This window comes from Cricetulus griseus (assembly GCF_003668045.3).
Source record: "Cricetulus griseus strain 17A/GY chromosome 1 unlocalized genomic scaffold, alternate assembly CriGri-PICRH-1.0 chr1_1, whole genome shotgun sequence".
NCBI classification, from domain to species: domain Eukaryota; kingdom Metazoa; phylum Chordata; class Mammalia; order Rodentia; family Cricetidae; genus Cricetulus; species Cricetulus griseus.
Genome location: NW_023276807.1, coordinates 131,124,566 through 131,143,561, shown reverse-complemented (window position 1 = coordinate 131,143,561; position 18,996 = coordinate 131,124,566). Strand labels below are relative to the sequence as shown.

The 18,996-nt window shown below is 43.4% G+C and overlaps 1 protein-coding gene across 1 annotated transcript in view; it reads right to left on the bottom strand.

Annotated features, from left to right (window-relative positions):
* Positions 1–18,996, bottom strand: part of Pgm2 (phosphoglucomutase 2) — a 36,617-nt gene that overhangs the window by 12,574 nt on the left and 5,047 nt on the right. The window contains exons 4-12 of the mRNA XM_027390721.2: positions 17,028–17,112; positions 14,244–14,327; positions 13,941–14,134; positions 11,542–11,731; positions 10,079–10,176; positions 8,728–8,908; positions 8,321–8,414; positions 4,829–4,958; positions 3,149–3,338 (exon numbers count right to left, since the gene is read on the bottom strand). Coding sequence (XP_027246522.1) covers positions 3,149–3,338; positions 4,829–4,958; positions 8,321–8,414; positions 8,728–8,908; positions 10,079–10,176; positions 11,542–11,731; positions 13,941–14,134; positions 14,244–14,327; positions 17,028–17,112 — 1,246 coding nt within the window. The remainder of the gene's footprint in view (positions 1–3,148; positions 3,339–4,828; positions 4,959–8,320; positions 8,415–8,727; positions 8,909–10,078; positions 10,177–11,541; positions 11,732–13,940; positions 14,135–14,243; positions 14,328–17,027; positions 17,113–18,996) is intronic.

Sequence of the window (18,996 nt, the reverse complement as noted above, 5' to 3'; positions counted from 1 at the left end):
AAAACTGACAGATGTATTTATAGTTGTAACTTCAGAGCAACACTAAAGTTAACATTAGATGTGTTTTCATAAATACAAGGGCAAAGTGTGGAGATGACTCAATCATGTAAGACAGGAAACAGATAAAGATTTAGAAAAGGTATAATGAAACATGTGATTGTGGGGTCCCAGTCCCTGGGGGGCAGACAGACAGAAACAGGAAATAGAGACACTACTCTGCAGAAGTCCAGCTGGGCTCAAGACTTTGAAGTACCAGGTATGCCAAGGGTCCGTGTGAGGTGGTATGAAACATAGAAACAGGATTCAAAAGAAGCTATCAGATGCTCCAAGACATTCCCTTCTAGCCTCTGGAGTCAGGGGATCCAGCTCTTCTTGGCCTTTAAGGAATGCTTATGGTCTCAGGTGTTTGAATAAAAAAGGCTTAGGAACTAGCATCACCAGGCACCATGTATGGAGTGTAGGGTATGATGACACGGTGAGACATTCCAGACCTGCCCCTAGCCACACTCTAGGACCTTGACAAGCCAATTTACATCCCTTAGGAAACCAGTTAGGGTCATGCCTGGACCAGCCCAATAGCTCCAAAATGAAGGTCAATCTTAGAATGTTGTCTTGCTACTTAAGAACCCAAAGTGCATTAGATCATTTGTCATGCACACACAGACCTTACAACCAGGTGAGTATGCAAAGGATACTGAGGGACCCCCTAGGGAATAAGTGGGTAAATAAGCCCAAAACTAATAAGAAAAACAAACAAACTAAAATTGGAGGGAACAAAGGCTATACAGATGAAAAATAATCTTAGCCTTTAAAAAAATAATCTTTAGAAAGCTACAGTATACAAAAACAGCAATAGGATGTCATTCTGGAAAAAACTGTAATAAGAATTGAAATTAACAATTGACAGGAACACTGAAAGTTAAAAATTGAGAAAACCCCTCAAAAAAGGAGAAAAGTGGGACAAGAAGAAACAAAGAGGGAAGGAAGGGTATCAGTACTGGAGATCCAGATCTACCTAAGAACTCTTCAAGAAAACAGTCAACCACCACCTTTCCTTGATATATCACCAAGGAAACTGAGACTTAAAGGAAAAGATGCCATAGACCAGAAGACCCACTCTAAGGGCTGACTTGATCTAAGTGAGACGTGACTAGGAAAGCTACACAGCACACTCTGGCATGTCTGTGAGGGAATTTCCAGATGAAGTTAGATCTTAAGGATCTGACCTAATCGACGGTTTAATGCACGGATAACGCAGAGTTTTAGTAGAGTCCTGAGAAGTTGTGGAACTGTGGAAGGCAGGGACTCCTTGGAGGAAGTGGGTCTCTGAGAGCCTGGCCCCCGGCCCCTTGCTGTATTCTTTCCTGCTTCTTGTCTGTACCGAGTAAAGTGAGCAGCTTCCTTCTACCGTTCCCTTCTCTGCCAGATTTCTACACTGCCACGGGCCTAAGTGCAATGGAGCCAAGTGACCTCTGACCAAAACAGTGAGTCCCAATAAACTTTTCATCATTTAAATTGCTTCTCTCACATATTTTGTTGCAGTACCAGAAAAGTCTGACACATCTAATAAGTAACCACAACACTGAACAAAGAGAAACGCTAACCAACACACTGTGCAATTTCAGAACATTGAGTTTAGAGAGAAATTTTCTCATTGGGGGAACAAGATTGGCTGTAAAGAAATAATAATTATGCTGTTAATGTCCTTGCCTTGTAAGCATCACACATGGACTCCATTCTTCATTGAATAGATAAGCAGATGCTGAACACAGGGCCTGGGCACCGAAAAACAATGCTTTCAAATTTTGAGTTTGGGGAGTGTGAGAACAAAAAGCAAAACATGTTCAGACCTAACAGCCTCCCCAAATTTACTTCCACCACCACAGGAAGCAATTAGATGTGATCTAGAAAAATGAATATAGGAAGAAGCCATAAGGCCAGGAGTGAGAGTCTCCAACTTTGGCAAATGGCACTCTGAAGATGACAATTGTGCATTTATCCAGAGGACAGTAGGCACAGGCTATATGGGGTGCTAAGGAGCATGGCCAATGGACACAGACTGGAGTCCATACAGTAGCTGAGACCTGAGAGCAGTGGGAAATGCCATTGGGGGTGGGGGTGGGAGACTTTTGGAAGGACTAGTGACAGAGGCATAGAAATCTAGACAAAGCAATTACCAGTTATAGGAAATGCAACTTTTATGGACAGTAGGAAGCCCTCTGAAGAATATACTGAGCAAGGTCATAGTAATAACTAGCCATCATAGTTAAGGCTCAGATCTGATTCATGAGGACAGGGCTACTAAATGTATTCTTTGTCTCCATGCAGAAGAAAAAGTTCTGTGGCACACACCAGGAGAAACAATTGCAAGTTGGTTGTTTCAGTATGGCAATAAGGTGTCATATGTCACCATAATCCTTTTAATGTAATTTATCTCTTCCTGTCATAAGCAAACACTTCTGCTACCTCTGGCTCTAAGAGAGATCTTAATGCAAACATGCATGGGCCCTACAGTGAATAGGCCACATGCAGTCAGAGAACAAGGCCAATCAGAAAACAAGTAGCTCTCCCAGAGTGGGCCAGCATCTAGTCACCTTGAACCTTACTAGATGTGCCAATTCTTTGTCCCTATCTCAGACCTACTCAATGAAAACCCCCAGGGTGGCCTTCAGCACTGTTTGTTTGCTTGTGACAGGTTGTCATGATATAGCTCAGGCTGGCCTTAGACTCATACTTCTGCTGGTCCTGCCTTGATCACCCAAGTGTAGGGATTTAAAGATTTACTGATGTCATCATACCCAGCTAGTCACACACCCTCTATGTGACTCAGATACTCTCTGGAGTGACATGTGCTGATGAAGAGGAAAAGCTGGGTCCAGAGATAAAAGGTTTCAGCTCCACTTGGACCCTCACCAGTCACTGCCCTTCTGAGTCACAATTTCCTTGCATGTGAAAGGATGGCTTTGGATGTCATTTATCACCAAGTGACTTGTAAGGTCACCTGAATTTCTAGCCCATGATTCCTAGTTTTTCCACATAGTTTAGGTGCCCGGAGTCAGCTTTAACCAACCAGGTGAGTAAATGGATCTGTTCAATTGTAGAAATGGTAAACGCAAAATAAATTAGTTGATCAAAGTGAATCACTTACAGCTTTTTTATCAGGCTGACTGTCATCATAGCCAGTTGTAAGGTCCCTGATAGCAGAGATTTCAAATCTGCCACATGTTTTGGGATAATTATTCTTCCCATCATAGTTTCTCAGGTTTCCAAATAATTTTTGAATGGTCCCTTGATCATGGCAGATAAAATATGAAGCTTTGGTAATATGATAGCCATACCTGTAAGAAAGAAAAAACCCACAAATTTAAGCAAAATAGGCCACAAAAATTCTGTATACTGTGTGAAGCTAGCGCATTCTAAAATAAGTGGAACAGGTAGTCCTAACCAACTTCAGAAGAATAATCTAATATTAAAAAAGAGGCTGGGTCTGGCAAGATGGTTCAGTGGGTGAGGGTACTTGCTGCCAAGCCTGATGACCTGAGTAGATCCCCAGAACACACAAAGTATAGGAGGGAAACAATTCCTCACAGATGTCCTCTGACCACCATTTGTCAGAGAACACATGAGGCAGAACAGTACCAATAAGACCCACATACATACTGCCTACATACATACATGCATACATAATACAGAAAGTACAAAAAAGAAAAAGAAAAGGGGCTGTGGGGATGGCTCAGTGATTAAGAACATTAGTTGCTCTTCAAGAGGACCGAGATTCAATTCTCAGCATCCTCATGGCAATTCATATCCATTGGCAACACCAATTTCAGGGGATCCGATGACCACTTCCTGGCCTCTGTGGGCACCAGTCACACCCATGGTGCATAGACACATGCAGTCAAAACACCCACACACATAGAATCAAAGTGAATAAACTTAAAAAGAAAATGAAAAGGAGGTCCAGGGTTGAAGAGATAGCAGTGTAGTCCTTGCCTTCCAAGCATGAGGATCTGAGTAATCCCCAGAACTCCCCCCCCCAAAAAAAAAGATGGGCACAAAGGTGTATGCTTGTGGTCCTGGCACTAGGGAGACAGACACAGGCAGATCCCTGGGGGTTTGATGGCCAGCCAGCCATGCCTGCTTGTCAAATTCCAGGCTAAGGCAGGACAGTATCAATAAGATGGTCTCCACCTGAAGGAACAAATGCTGAGGTTGTTCCCCGAACAACATGCATACAGAGTGAGAATATGAATCAGTGATCTACTCTAGATTAGCGGTTTGGTTAAGTTATGGCTTCCTGGAACACAGCCATGTTGCACCAGTGACAGCCTCTGCACCACACAGGCACAGTTCAGTACTTGCTACAAAGACTGATCCCAACATCGATTCGTTTAATCTTTTTATGACATTGACTACTTAAAGTCACACCCTTCAATCAAGCCATTTGTGCAACGTTGTGATGAGTTGGAATCCTGGCAACCACAAATGGCCATTACTAATTAGTGGTGACACAGCAAAAGGAAAAGGTGATCTTGGTTTTCACAAGAAACAGAACACATGACCAAAATAAGAGCACTTGAAATATGACTGTCAAACCTTCAATAGTCTATAGACCAGTGGTTTTCAGCTGTGGGTCATGACTTCTTTGGTGGTCACCTATCAAATATCCTGTATATCAGATATTTACATTATGATTCATAACAGTAGTAAAATTACAGTGAAGTAGCAATGAAATAATTTTATGGTTGGGGGGTCACTACAACATGTGGAGGTGTATTCAAGGGTCACAGCATCAGGAAGGTTGAGAACCACTGTCATAGACACTTACTCCACATAGATGGCCTTCAGCTGCTGAGACAAAGACAGATTCTTGGTTGCTAGAAAACTCGCCAGCTCTGCACTTATGACAGCTGCACTGACTCCATCCTTGTCCAGCACAAAGGGACAGCACATATATCCTGCAGATGAAGCAGTAGACACACAGCCTTAGGAGTAGATTCTGTTACTACACTAGAACAGGCCACATAAGTACAGGCCTGATGGAACAGACACGTGGTTTTCATTTATGTCTGCGTTTGAGAATTTAGGTATGAATATGGCTCCATACCATGTTGCTTATTGTATCTGCTCTACACATAGAAGGTCCTGGGTGAGAGACCCCAGTGGACCAGTGTGATCCGCTTACACTGAGCTGAGCATGGGATGTATGTTAGTGCTTGGGAGATGGGGGCAGGAAATCAGGCCATGTTATCCTTGGCTATAGAGTTTGAGGCTAGTCTGGGTTACACAAGGTCCTGTCTCAAAAACAAAACAATTTAACCCAGTGTCTTGAACATAGCAGCCTTAAGCAATCTGTGTTGATGGCTTGTGTGTAGATTCCCCTGATGGCAAAGGTGTATACTGACTAGACTCAGCATCATAGCTCTAGGTCAAATGAAGTTAGTTCTACTTGTTTCAGTCCCTATCTATCTCCACTTCTTCTTGTGAACAGATATCTGCTTTTTCTGCACTGTGGGCTTCAATAAATAAGTTTTAACTTCTGTTCCTAGTTTAAACATGTCTTAAACAGGTTTCTGCTTCTGGCAGACACATCCGAGTATCAGTTGCTGACTACAGGCTGTTCTAAGTAGACTGCGAGCCCTGGACTTACTGTGGATGTGAATCAGTCCAGCTGATGTGGACACCCCCTGTCTCTGCAACAGAATCTGCCAACCAGAAGCTCCTGATGGATTCCCCATTGCCTAAATTATTATTTTTTTTTTTTGCTATTGACTAGCATTTCATCCTTCTGGGGTCCCTAACTTCATCCCAAAGTCAGCAGGAAGTAGCATGAGAAAGAATACATCGCCCATTTTCCCTGGTTAAAATGCTAAGTCAAAAAGAACTCCCTTACATAGGGGACACCAATATCTCTCACTCCCAAATGGGGACGAGGGAGAGACAGCAATTCTATGATTGGAATCTCCAAAAAAGAAAATGGGGGAATGAAGGGACCAGCTCCCCATTTCAGCAGCCCTAGTTCAGACAGCTGAACACGTGCTTGTCTGAACTTGCCTTGGTCACTAGGAGGTTAGGTGCCTGCCTCGTGGCAAGGAACCAATCAGAAGTTAGCTGGTGGTGGTATGCTTTACAACCCTGGGTTTGCTTTACGGACAAGCACACAACAATGACACACAGAGCATAGCAACCACCCTGGGAGGGCCTATGGGCCATAACAACCAGTTGACCAATCAACACAGGGCAAGCCCTCTAAGCCTGGAGGCACACCAATTGTGAGCCTGGGCGTACCCCTAGACACTCCCCTTACACTGCCCTACAAGATCTCTCGGCAGCAGGTTCAAACTGTCTTTGCTAGCCATCCATCATGGCGGGTGGATCAAAGACCTGAGCTAACATGTGGTTAGCTTGTTAAACTACAATAAAGCTTCATACAGTTTGCAGCAAGCTTTCGACTCAGCCTGGTGATTGGGGTGGCCGAGGTCCTGGGCTAAGATCCTGCAAGCCTGAGCTTTCCGAAGGTCTTACATTTGGAAACCTGGTGGTTCTCAGTAGTTACATGATTCATCTTGACAGTTGGCCCAGACCCTCTTTGGTGTGGTTACTAATTGGAGCTGCTGGAGGCTTAGGTCGTTATCATATATTTCAGAGTCCCTGAGTAACATCTACAATTAGTACTTGGTGAACAATGTCTCCTTAACAAAAGTCATAGAAAGACAACTCTGGAAATGTTAACTTCTGAAAGGCAGCAGCTATGCTAGCCCTCTGTGATGAGATGGTTGAGCAAGTGTCCTCTGCTTTAACACACACAGAACATAAAGTCAGTGAGTTTACTAAGCTAGTGCTTGCAAAAACAACAGAATGGCCTATGTCTATGCCCAGCTTTCCTTTCTACTTATATATACTAATTTGTTAGACCCCCGGAAAACTCAGGTAACCGGGGTCCCAGGCCACGACCACGGTCACCCCAATCACCAGGCAGATTCGCAAACTGCATGAGGCTTTATTGTTTTTTAACGAGCTAACCCCATGTTAGCTGGTGTCTTTCACCCACCTGCCATGGCGATGGCTTGCAAAAGACAATTTGAACCTGCTGCCGAGAGATCTTGTAGGGCAGTGTAAGGGGAGTGTCTAGGGGTACGCCCAGGCTCACAATTGGTGTGCCTCCAGGCTTGGAGGGCTTGCCCTGTGTTGATTGGTCAACTGGTTGTTATGGCCCATAGGCCCTCCCAGGGTGGTTGCTATGCTCTGTGTGTCATTGCTGTGTGCTTGTCCCTAAAGCACACCCAGGGTTGTAAAGCATAGCACCACCAGCTAACTTCTGATTGGTTCCTTGTCACGAGGCAGGCACCTAACTTCTAGTGACTAAGACAAGTTCATAGCGAGCACGTGTTACTGTCATGGCAGCCGAAATGGGGGGCTGGTCCCTTCAGATTGCTAGTTGAGGATAAGGGCTTTTCACTAATTCTAGTTAAACTTTCCAAAGACCATGACCATGAGGACAGCAGACCACACAGCTGCCTTCTGCTCCCTGGGCAGACTCAGCACACAACCTCATTAGACTTTTGGAAGAGGGTGACTTCACCAATGAATGAAAAAAGAAATAAATAAAGGAAGGATGTGACTGTTCCTAGGTGTGGAGGAGAAGGTTTATTGTAGATATGAGGGAGAACATAGCCAGAGGCAGAGACCAGAGTGAACATAGCACTGGACTAGGCCATGGAAAGAGATGAGCCTGGGATAGGAAGGTGGAGTCAGGAGAGTAAAGGGTAGACAAAAAAAAAAGCAGGGGGTGGGGGGTAACCAAAATGGCTGGATTATATAGGAAAGGGCAACTTGGAGAAGGGTAGCCCAGCTCCTGGTTTAGGGTAGGAGCAGAGGTTTAGGGTAGGAAGCAGGGGATGTTACCTGTAACAGGTAGGGACTGAGGGATGCTGGGAGAAGCTAGCGGTCAGGTCTGCTTTCATGTATTAAATAGGCACCCCAGTTAGCCATTTGTCCCAGGTTTAAAAGAACCTAACAATCACCTCTACAAATGTGTGGATTCTTGTACTGCTAACAGCCCTGTGGAGAATGTCATCACCATCAGATATATGTGGATGGCCCAATTATTTGCATGTTATTCTGTTTTGTTAAAAAGGTATGAGATTCCAATTATGGAGTAGTTCAACACTTGACCCAAATAAGAGAAGCAAGTTGTACTATGTGCTTCCATTTCATTGGTATCTTTTGAGCTCAAATTCAAATCTTTCTCTCATTTGTTTACTGTGTGTGTGTGTGTGTGTGTGTGTGTGTGTACGTGTACATCATTGTTTCTTCTTACCGATAGCTTCTTCAAATGCAAATAGGACCGTCTTCCCCTGGTCTACTAGCTGTTTGGTTCTGTTTCCCATCCATTTGAAGCCAGTTAATGTTTCCTAAAGGGATAACCCAAAAGAGAAAAGAAATGCTTTGGTGCTGAGAATGCATCTTAATGGGTAGAGTGCTTGTTTAGACCAGGGTTCAATCCCCAGTATCACATACTGGGAGTGGTAGTGTGTGCCTATAATCCTAACAAAGGGAAGGTGGAGGCAGGAAGATAAGAAGTTCAAGGTCATTTTTGACTATGTATGAAGGTCACCGCCAGCCTGGGCTGTATGAAACCCTGTCTCAAAATATAAAAGAAAACAATGACTGGGAAAAAAAGTTGTCTTAGGAAACAGGGAAGTCAAAGTTATATGAACAACTTACCTCAAAATGAAAGCCCTCCTTCAAGGCAATGGCTCGCAAGATCTTGGAGGAGACAGTGCTGGACAACATGTATGTGTCTTTGAGGGTACTTCGATCACGGTTCTTTTCTTTCCAGGAAGTGAAGAGCCACCATCCCAGCAGGGCTCCCAGCTCATTGCCTGAGAACACTCTCCACTCACCACTGCAAGGAAATAGGCCCTTTGTTTTAGTAGCCTTTAAGAAGGTACAGAAGTCCCTGGAGATGGGCAAATGAAGTTGTTGTGTAATATTTTGATCCCATTCTGACAATAAAGTTTGCTTTAAGTCAGAGGGTGGAGGTAGCCTCTTGATGACCCAAATTAACCATAGATATTTTGGAGGACTGAGAACAGACAGGAGACAGGAAGTAGTAAGGAGGAGCTGAGATAGGCTGTCAGCCCTTTTGGATGGAGGACTGAAAGAGATATGAGGTCACTAGTGTCTTCTCCGAAGCTTCTCTGAGGTTCTTACTTACTTTCTGTAAACCTGCTTCCAGTCTTTAAATAACTGGGCTGAAATGGATCTGCCACATCACAAATGTCTGAGCAGCTTCCACATATCAATCCAGTTCTTCTAGACAAACATTAATGTCTTTGAAGATGGTCTACAGCTAGCATGCTAAAGAACACACAGGATGCTTGCATTTCCATTTTTGACAAAGGCTGTAGTTTGAAAATATACCAGACGCTCTTATAGCCTTTGCAAAGACCACATGGTCATACTTGTCTTAAACATTATGTCAACACCTGTCTCCCCCCAAATTCAACACTGTCTTGAAAGTCTAGTGCAGCCTGGTGTTGGTGGCGCACACCTTTAATTCCAGCACTTGAGAGGCAGAGGCAGGCAGATCTCTGTGAGTTCGAGACCAGCCTGATCTACCAGGTGAGTTCCAGGATAGTCTCCAAAACAATACAGAGAAACCCTGTCTCGGGAAAAAAAAAAAAAAAAATCCAGTGTTTTATCAAATCCACTGGCAGAAAATGAACTGCAGAGCCAGCATCATGAAAAGAAATTTGCCTTGTCAAGAATGGAGACCTTCACATATTAAATTCAATTATAACGTGAGGGGTCACAAAGAGTCACTAAAATTCCCAGCATGCACTGGCCTGCTTTGCTCTGTGCTATACTGATCAAGGACATTCTGAGCCCCTGCCCTTAGGCTCAGCAGATTGTCCTGTTAAAGGAATTCCCCAGAGGTTTTGTTGTAAAACCAAATAGAATTACATGGAAAAACATCCCATGTCAACTTATCCTCCCCAGAAACGGATTATTGCTAAAGATGGCTTTCTGTATATTTTTTTCATCACAAACATAATCAAAAAGTTAACTTCACCTGTCTTGCTTTTCAGCCACAGCAAGTCTGTCCGCATCTGGGTCGTTGGCTAAGATAATTTTGGCCTTGATTTTGTCAGCTAAGGCAAAGGATAAAGTCTGAAAGCAAGTACAGAAAAGAAAGGATTATTTAAGGAAAACACAGAGCACATCATAGGCTTTAAAATGTGTTGTCTTATGAGCTGAAAAAGCTTTCATCAAAATTGGGGCTGCAGGGTTTTTGTTATTGTTGCTGTTTTGTTTTCTGCTTTTTTTCTTTTTCTTTTTTCCCCTGAATCTGGTTTTGCTGAGTCAGATCTTATTTTATCTTCCCAAGTTGGAGGTCAGATGACAAGAGTTCAAATATACAGCTCATCCCTACCCTGTGACCGCACAGATCTTTGGCAGCCTGTGCCTGGACTAGTATTTCTAGGCACTACATGAGTCTGGTCACACAAACCAACTTTCTCAGTGTCACCATTATCTAACCTTTCAGAATGGTATATGAGCTATACTGTCAATAATATTTTTAACAATAAATAATAAAATCTAAAATTCAAACAACCTCCTCCATTCTATCGTCATTACTTCATTACAATATAGGAGCTTCATTACAATATATTACATCATTACAATATAGGAACTGTCAGTTAAAATTTAATTAAATTTGGGCAGGAGAGGTAGCTCTGTGGTTAAGAGCACTGGCCGATTTTTCAGGACCCAGGTTCAATTCCCAGCACCCACATGACAGCTCACAACTGTCTGTAACTCCAGTTCTAGGGGCATCCAAAACCCTCACACAAACATGCATACAAGAAAAACACCAATTCGCCAGGCATTGGTGGTGCACGCCTTTAATCCCAGCACTTGGGAGGCAGAGAGGCAGGAGGATCTCTGTGAGTTCGAGGCCAGCCTGGTCTCCAGATCAAGTGCCAGGATAGGCTCCAAAGCTACACAGAGAAACCCTGTCCCAAAAAACCAAAAAGAAAAAAAAAAGAAAAAAAAAAAAAAAAAGGAAAACACCAATTCACATAAAATATTTTTTTTAATTTAAAGAATTTAGATTTTAGCTCTTATATCCTCTTGTAAGATGTTGTTTGAAGGTTCCTGTGACAAATTAATGACCATCCAACATACATATTTCCAGAAATATAACTCATTTTTTTTCAGCACAACAAAAACAATGTACTTGATAGCAATGGTTTGGGATAGCTAGCGGTTCTCAACCTGCCTAATGCTGTGACCCTTGACTATATAGTACCTCATGCTGTGGTCACTCCCAACTATAAAATTATTTTCATTGCTACTTCGTAACTGTGACTTAGTTAATGTTATGAGTCATAATGTAAATATCTGTGCTGCAATGGGCTTAAATGACCCCTGTGAAAGGGTCATTTGACCCCAAAGGGGTTGTGACCCCCAGGTTGAGAACCACTGGTTTAGGGTATAAAAGGTAGAGTCCATTATTTAATAAAAGTAGGTTACCAAGACACCTTTACCCTCCTCAGGATTTGGGTATTTGACAGTTGGAAACTCAGGATCCGGATCTTTCTGTTCGGGAACAGCTTCAGGAGGAGCAAGGTCAAAGGCCTTGAATGCCAGCTGCACAAACTCATGGCCCACACCATGGACGGAGGTGTGCACAAACTTCACGTCACTCTCCCTGTTCACACTCCTGGAGTGAGGCAACATGGAAAACACAAAGGATATGAACAAGGCTCTCCGGGGGCAGGGTTCAGAAAATACCAAACACTGGGCACTTCAGATCGTAAGACAACATCTCTAATGTATGCACACAGGGTAGCTGTGAGCCTTTCAGAGAGACCTAAGCTACGTCTTCCATACAGAATCAAAAAGGACCGATGACGTGAAAGAGTCAACACCACAAAATGCAAACACAAAAGCTCAAAGAGCAGACTGTTCCCCTTATAATCTTGGTATAGAGTCCAGTATGAATAAAACCCAGAAACCAAAAATTAAAAGACAACCAAACATTAACAAAATTGTTAAAGTTCCAATAAAAGCTTTCAAAAGTAGTAATGGGAAAGAGGATACTTGAAATAAACAAGACTGTTTTCCAAATAAATTAGTTTTCTAAAGACAACAGACAAGCATAGTAGTAGAGAAGACAAATATACATCAAATAAACATGAAAAAAGTTTTTTCACAATTAAGGGATGTAAGTGAAAATGAGATATTACTCATCTAACAAAGGAGAGATGATAAATTTGATAATGCTGAGCACAGGGTCAGACATGGGTCCTATGTTACTGCCATAGGCTGCAAGTGTGGGTGTCTACTGCTCTAATATTCTTGGACACCAGTTTGCTGACCACTTGCACTCTGTAAATGCATATACATTATATATTATACATATAGTTACATATATTATATATTATGCAAGAAGTTTTTTCACACACATGCATGAGAGCATGCATAATTGTTGGTTCTCACGCTACTTTCAGTGATTTTAAAAAAACAATGCTGTTGACTCTATGTTTGTGAAACAAAATGAAAGGGGCAGCAGGAAAGCTCACAGATGCGTCTTGTTTGCAGTACCTACCAATGAGAGGAAAATAATAACCACGTTTTTTTTTTTGATTGAGCCAGGGTTTCTCTATGTTACTTTGTAGACCAGGCTGACCTTGAACTCACAGACAGCTGCCTGTCTCTACCTCCTACCTCCTGAGTGCTGTATTAAAGGCATGCACTACCATCACCCAGCTATAACCACATTTTTAAAGATTCCTTTTGTAGAGAAAAATAAAATCCAATGACCTGGGAACTCAGATCTCTATCCCATGGCCCAGGGAGACCTGTTAGCCAGTGTGGTCTCATGGGGGATGCTCTTCTTTATATATCTCTTTTATTGGTTGATGAATAAAACACTGACTGACCAGTAGAGGCAGGAAGATAGGTGGGGCTAGGAGTTGAGGAGAATGATGGGGAGAGAGGCAGAGAATAGTTGTGAAGAGATGCCATGTAGAGACCAGCAAGATAGGAAGCGCCAGGTGTTCTCTGGTAAGATTAGGCCATGTAGAAATACATAGATTAGTAGTTATGGGATAATATAACTAAGAGAGAGCTAGGCAGTAAGAAGCCCTAGTCATCAGTCAACATTTTGTAATTAATATAGCATCTGTGTGTTTATTTGGGGCTAAAGGGTGGCAGAACCTGGTGGGACAGAAACCTCCATCTTTAGTGGTCTCTCCCTTCAGATGGGATTGGAGTCTCTGCTCTGCACTGGAACTGTCAGGCCCAAACTGTCTAACAAATACAAATAAAGCACCAGACAACTTAGGCATTCAGTTTCTTGCTGAGGGACAATGAGGAGTAGTGGAACCTAAATCCTCCTGGAAAACAATAGCACAGCCACCCTGCTCGCACCTGATTGTATCAGGTTTGCCCCAGGCTAAACAAATGGGTACAGAAGCATTGTATGACCACACTTGTGTATTGGGAACTCAGGTCCTCACACCTATGCAGCAAGTGCTTACCCACTGAACCATATCCTCAACCCTGAAATACACACACACACACACACACACACACACACACACACACACACACACACACACACACACACACACCACACGGCACTTCAAACTGTGGCCCATGAGCTGGCCACCTGCTTTTGTAAATAAAGCCACCTGTGCTCTTTGCACACTAGAATAGCAATTTTGAGGGATGAAGACAAGCTCCATGTAGCTGGCAAAGTCATGAAGATTTGTTATTAATTCCTTTAAGAAAAAATGGCCAGCTCTGCTGTTGACCCTTACACATGTAGCTACCAAGTATGCACCAAGTAAAGAGGACAAAACCAAAAGCAAAACATAGAATCTGGCTGAATCACATTAGCTGAAGTGAAGCCACAACCCAGTTACCTGTGAAAACAGTATTTTTTCAGGTCTTCAAAGTAGTCATGACTGATGGAAGTGCTGGGGTTGTGAAGAAGGGAACTGCTGTCAATCAAAGACTCATCCCAAGCTTGCGGCCAGGGCTCCAGATTTTCTTCGATAGCTTGAGAAATGCCTCGATCGTGTGGAGAGATGATCTGTGCTCCATTGTCCCAGTAGACCTAGAATAGCCAGGAATGCATTTAGCAGGTTCAGGGTGCAGAGTACCCGCTCCCAAACAGCACGGGGGCATGGTTCCTTAAAAGAGCATTGTTTGGGGAGAGGATGTACCTTATAGCCATTGTCCTGCTTCGGATTGTGCGAGGCAGTGATCATGATCCCAGCACAGAGTTTCAGATGTGACACTGTGTAGGGCTGGACAGGGCAGGAGACAGTTCTTAACAAATGGAATGGAAATACCTCATCCCTCTTTGTTACCCTAATACCATAACACACCATTCAGCATCCTGTGACCCATCCAAGCAACATCCAGCACCCCCTCATCTGTGGTTTTTCTTTGCTGTGTTTCAGTTACTTGTGGTTCAGGAAGATGAGTATCTGTCTTAACTCTTTCAGCAGGGTCCACACTCACGTAACTTTATGCCAGGATACTGCTACAACTGTTCTATTTTATTGTTATTACTGCTGACAGTCCTTTATATCCTTAACCCATAAATTGAACATTCCTTGGCAATTATAAGCTGCATAAACATTTATATTGTCTGCAGCTTCCACTATGATGGAATACTTTGCCTGTGGCTAAAAGGAGAATTTTATAGTCTTATCATTCTAGAAACTAACTACCTGCCCAAAGTTCCAGAATGTTCATCCCCAGGAAACAGGTGAACTATTTCCTAGGTGTCCCCTCCTTCTGCCTTCTCCTTTACAGAGCTAGAAACTCTGAAGACAGAGATGGGCCAACCCTCCATTCTACATTTGTTCAAAGCTTTTGATCAAGAAGGAAGCTGAAGCATTTCTGTACTCATTCCTTTTCCCTCCTTTTTCTTACTCACTAAGAAAAAGTTGAGACAATGGAGTGTGCATTCAGACAAATCCTTCATCTCTCACTTCAGAGTTGACATCTTGCTCTGACATTTCAAATCAGTTCCCAACCTTACAAGATGTCATGCCAAAATGGAGGAAGGGACTAGACTTAGATTTGGCCTGGCTACCAATGGGATTTCTACATAGGCAACCTGAGATTGGACCATCTGATCCTCTCTACCTTCCACTATAATTTTCTCCTAGGAAGTTATGTAGTATTCCTTGGGGATGTGTCCTGGTATGGGGAAATGGGCAGAACTAAGCAGGTATGGTGACTTACGGGAATTCCAGTACCTAGAAGGCAGAGGCAGGAGGATCACTGTAAGTTCAAGGCCAGCCTATCCTACAGTTTAGGGCTAACCAGAGATATATAGCAAGACCCTGTTTCAAAGAAAATGGCAGAACCACTCCCCAGTGTGGGACAGTGGGACATACTCATTCAGCTGTCCTACAGTACACTAGCTACTGACACTTAGATTGTACAGAATACAAGTAGGATACTGAAATATGATGCAATATTTCCTTCAAATGATGAAACCTGAGATACACAGAGCTGTGATGCTAAGTGCGTCCTACGTTATAGACACCCATGGAGGTGCCATGGCTATTCTCAGTTCACTGGGCCAACAGCCCTTCCTTCTGGTCAACACACTCCCATTCCTACCCAGAGGAAAGAACCACATTAATCAGATGTTATAAAAACATACTCTTGGCCAGGTGTTGGTGGGCATGCCTTTAATGCCAGCACTCGGGAGGCAGAGGCAGGTGGATCTCGGTGAGTTCAAGGCCAGCCTGGTCTACAGAGCAAGTTCCAGGACAGCCTCCAAAACAATACAAAGAAACCCTGTCTCAAAAAACAAAAACAAAAACAAACAAACAAACAAAAAACCCACACTCTCATCATCAGTCCCAGGTCCTAACAGTTGGGTCTGCTGAAAAGCAACACGTGTCACAGTCCCTAGCGGCTTTTGCTTCACTTCTGTTCGTGAAGGACTCAATAACACTTTAGCCAGGAATAACATTTGGAATGGACCATTCATATTTGAAGTTGATACACCAACTTGTTCAAAGACACAGTAATATAATGTTTGAGAGATTTATACTCAAGAGATTTCCTAATTGTGATAGTTTTAGTGAAGGACCACCTACCAATTAAACAAAATATGACCATTTTTTTTTTTTTTTTGGTTTTTTTCAAGACAGGAAAAAAACCTGTCTTGTGTAGCTTTGGAGCCTATCCTGGCACTCGCTCTGGAAACCAGGCTGGCCTCGAACTCACAGAGATCTGCCTGCCTCTGCCTCCCGAGTGCTGGGATTAAAGGCATGCGCTACCAACGCTCGGCGAGTATTTTCATAATTTGCCAAAGAACCATAGAATTTTTGGTGGTTTAAAAGAAAATAGCCCTCAAAGGGAGTGGCACTATTGTTGGAGTAGGTATGATCTTGTTGGAGGAAGTGTGGAGGTAGGCTTTGAGGTCACATATGCTTAAGCCATGCCCAGTGTCTCAGTTCACTTCCTGTCGCCTGTGAGTCAAGATGCAAGAACTCTTTCTCCAGCACCATGTCTGCCTGAATGTTGCCTTGCTTCCCCCCATGACGACAATAAACTAAACCTCTGAACTGTAAGCAAGGAACCACAGTTAAATGTTTTCCTTTATAAACGTTGCCATGGTCACAGTGTCTCTTCACAGCAATGGAAACCCAAACTAAGGTGGAAGTCAAACAAAATAAAATGATATCTTGTATTTCCTTTGGTGGTGGAGCCCCCGCCTCTGCCTGTACTACCACTGAGGTATCGCCCCAACACTTATTAGACTTACAGAAAACCAATTAGGAATGAAAAGCTGCACCATCAGAAGCACATTACTAGGATGTGGGTGAAACTGCCTTACAGAGAGGAGTTAGCCCAGAGTACATCAAGGGATTGTCTGTCACCAAAACAGCCAGAGCCCAACATCGCCACAGCACCTAAAACTCAGCAGAGTCCCACCCCAGGTCCTGTGACAAGTTGGAAAGGAAATGGTTACTTACCACAAATGGGGTGGGGGTTATATCAGAGAAGAGATGCACAGGAACCCCCTGGCTGATAAATGCAGTCGCAGCAAGCCGGGCAAACCTAGAAGTGAAGAAACAGGATAGAGTCGTCGTCCGGGCTGCAGGGTGGCATGAGAAACAATAAACAAGCAGGCTGGGGAGTTTCATGTGCACATGCATTAGGCAAGCACTCTCCTAACAGAGCTGCATCCCTGGCCCCTTCCACCACACCTTTAGATTACATACGGTGGTGACTAAAGGAGGAATTTTTTTCTAATGTTTACACTGGCACAGAACACCAAAGCTGAGGACAGCTGGAGTCCTCTCATGCCACCTTTTGTTTAGGATAAAGGCCTCACAGGTCACCTTGCCACATGTCCAAGGCCACTGAGCATGTAAGCCAGGCCTGCATTAAAGTCTTTCAACACTATCTATCTCAGCCCAGCTCAGTGGCTCTTGCTTAGGCTCACCTGTCTGTCCCTCACAGGGTGTCTGATATGAAGGTGAGGTCAGTTGTCATGCTTGGGAGAGGGAATGTGCTAATGACAATTAATAAAAGTTAATGGGTAGAGGCCAGATGTGCTACTAAACATCCTTACAGTACATAGGTAACACCCCACTACAAAGAATGGTTCAGCCGCTGTGAGATGGTATGTCACTATGCAGAGGTGGTTTACAGGATATGAAAACCAGGCCTGGTGGTATGTGCCTGTCATCCCAGCACAGTAGCAGACTGAGATGAGAGAATCACGAGTTCAGTACCAGTATGGGCTATGTAGTGAGGTCTAGTCTACAAATTGAAGAGATGAAAACATGCATGAGAATTGTACACAGGTTTTACCCAAACTGTGTGCCTTGTTCTATAGGTGATTTGTGTACCTTTGGGTTTTGGAGGTTGAGCTTGTCTTAGGACCAGTCTTGGTGGATAGTGGGGGCCCATTCTGAGTGATTTCTATGTCATTTGGGGGTTTCAAATCCTAAACACCCAATCAGCATTCAAAAAACTGCCGCCATTACTATCATTGACCATGGTTAAACAGGAGTCCCTTTAGTCTGGGATTGGCACAAAACTTCAGCCTAAGAAGGGTGTCTCTACTCAAGAAAGGAAGAGGCCATGAAGCCTATAAGCAGCAGGGAAGAACTTACATGGAAGCAAGTGAGAGTGCAGTTTAGACGGTTTCTTTCCTTTGGGTAAATACTACACTTTAAACACCTAAATAACTTTATTTTCTTAACTTAAATATAAAATAAAAAATTTTAAAGCCACTAGTGGATCTTACCCTGCCATTTTTTTTTCCCAAGACAGGGTTTCTCTGTGTAGTCCTGGCTGTCCTGGAACTCTCTCTATAAACCAGGCTGGCCTTGAACTCTGAGATCTGCCTGCTTTTGCCTCCCTAATGCATTAAAGACATGTGCTCATTTTTGTTTGTTTTTTGAGACAGGATCTCTCTATGTATCCCTGGCTATCTTAGAACTTGCTATGTAGACCAGGCTGGACTTGACCTCACAGAAATCCTCCTGCCTCTGCCTTCTGAGTGCTGGGATTAAAGGCCCAGACTAAACCATCATTTTTAACAGCTAAGCAATTATGGGTTTAAAGTCAAGTTATTAAAACAAAACAAAACAAAAAATCAAAGGGCTGGAGAGATGTTTTTCAGTGGTTAAGAATTCACATTTTTGTTTTCCAGAGACAGGGTTTCTCTGTGTAGCCCTAGCTGTCCTTGAATTAGCTCTGTAGACCTGGCTAGCCTTGAACTCAGAGATCCACCTTCCTCTGCCTCCGAGTGCTGGGATTAAAGGCATGTGCCACCATGCCCAGCTCTCTCTTCTGTTTCTACAGAGGCTTGTAGTGCCAGTAACTCCAGCTCCAGGGGATCTAATGCCTCTGGCCTCTGTGAGCACCTGCACCCACATGTCCATATCCACATGTACACACACACATATACACATAACTTAAAAGTGTGAA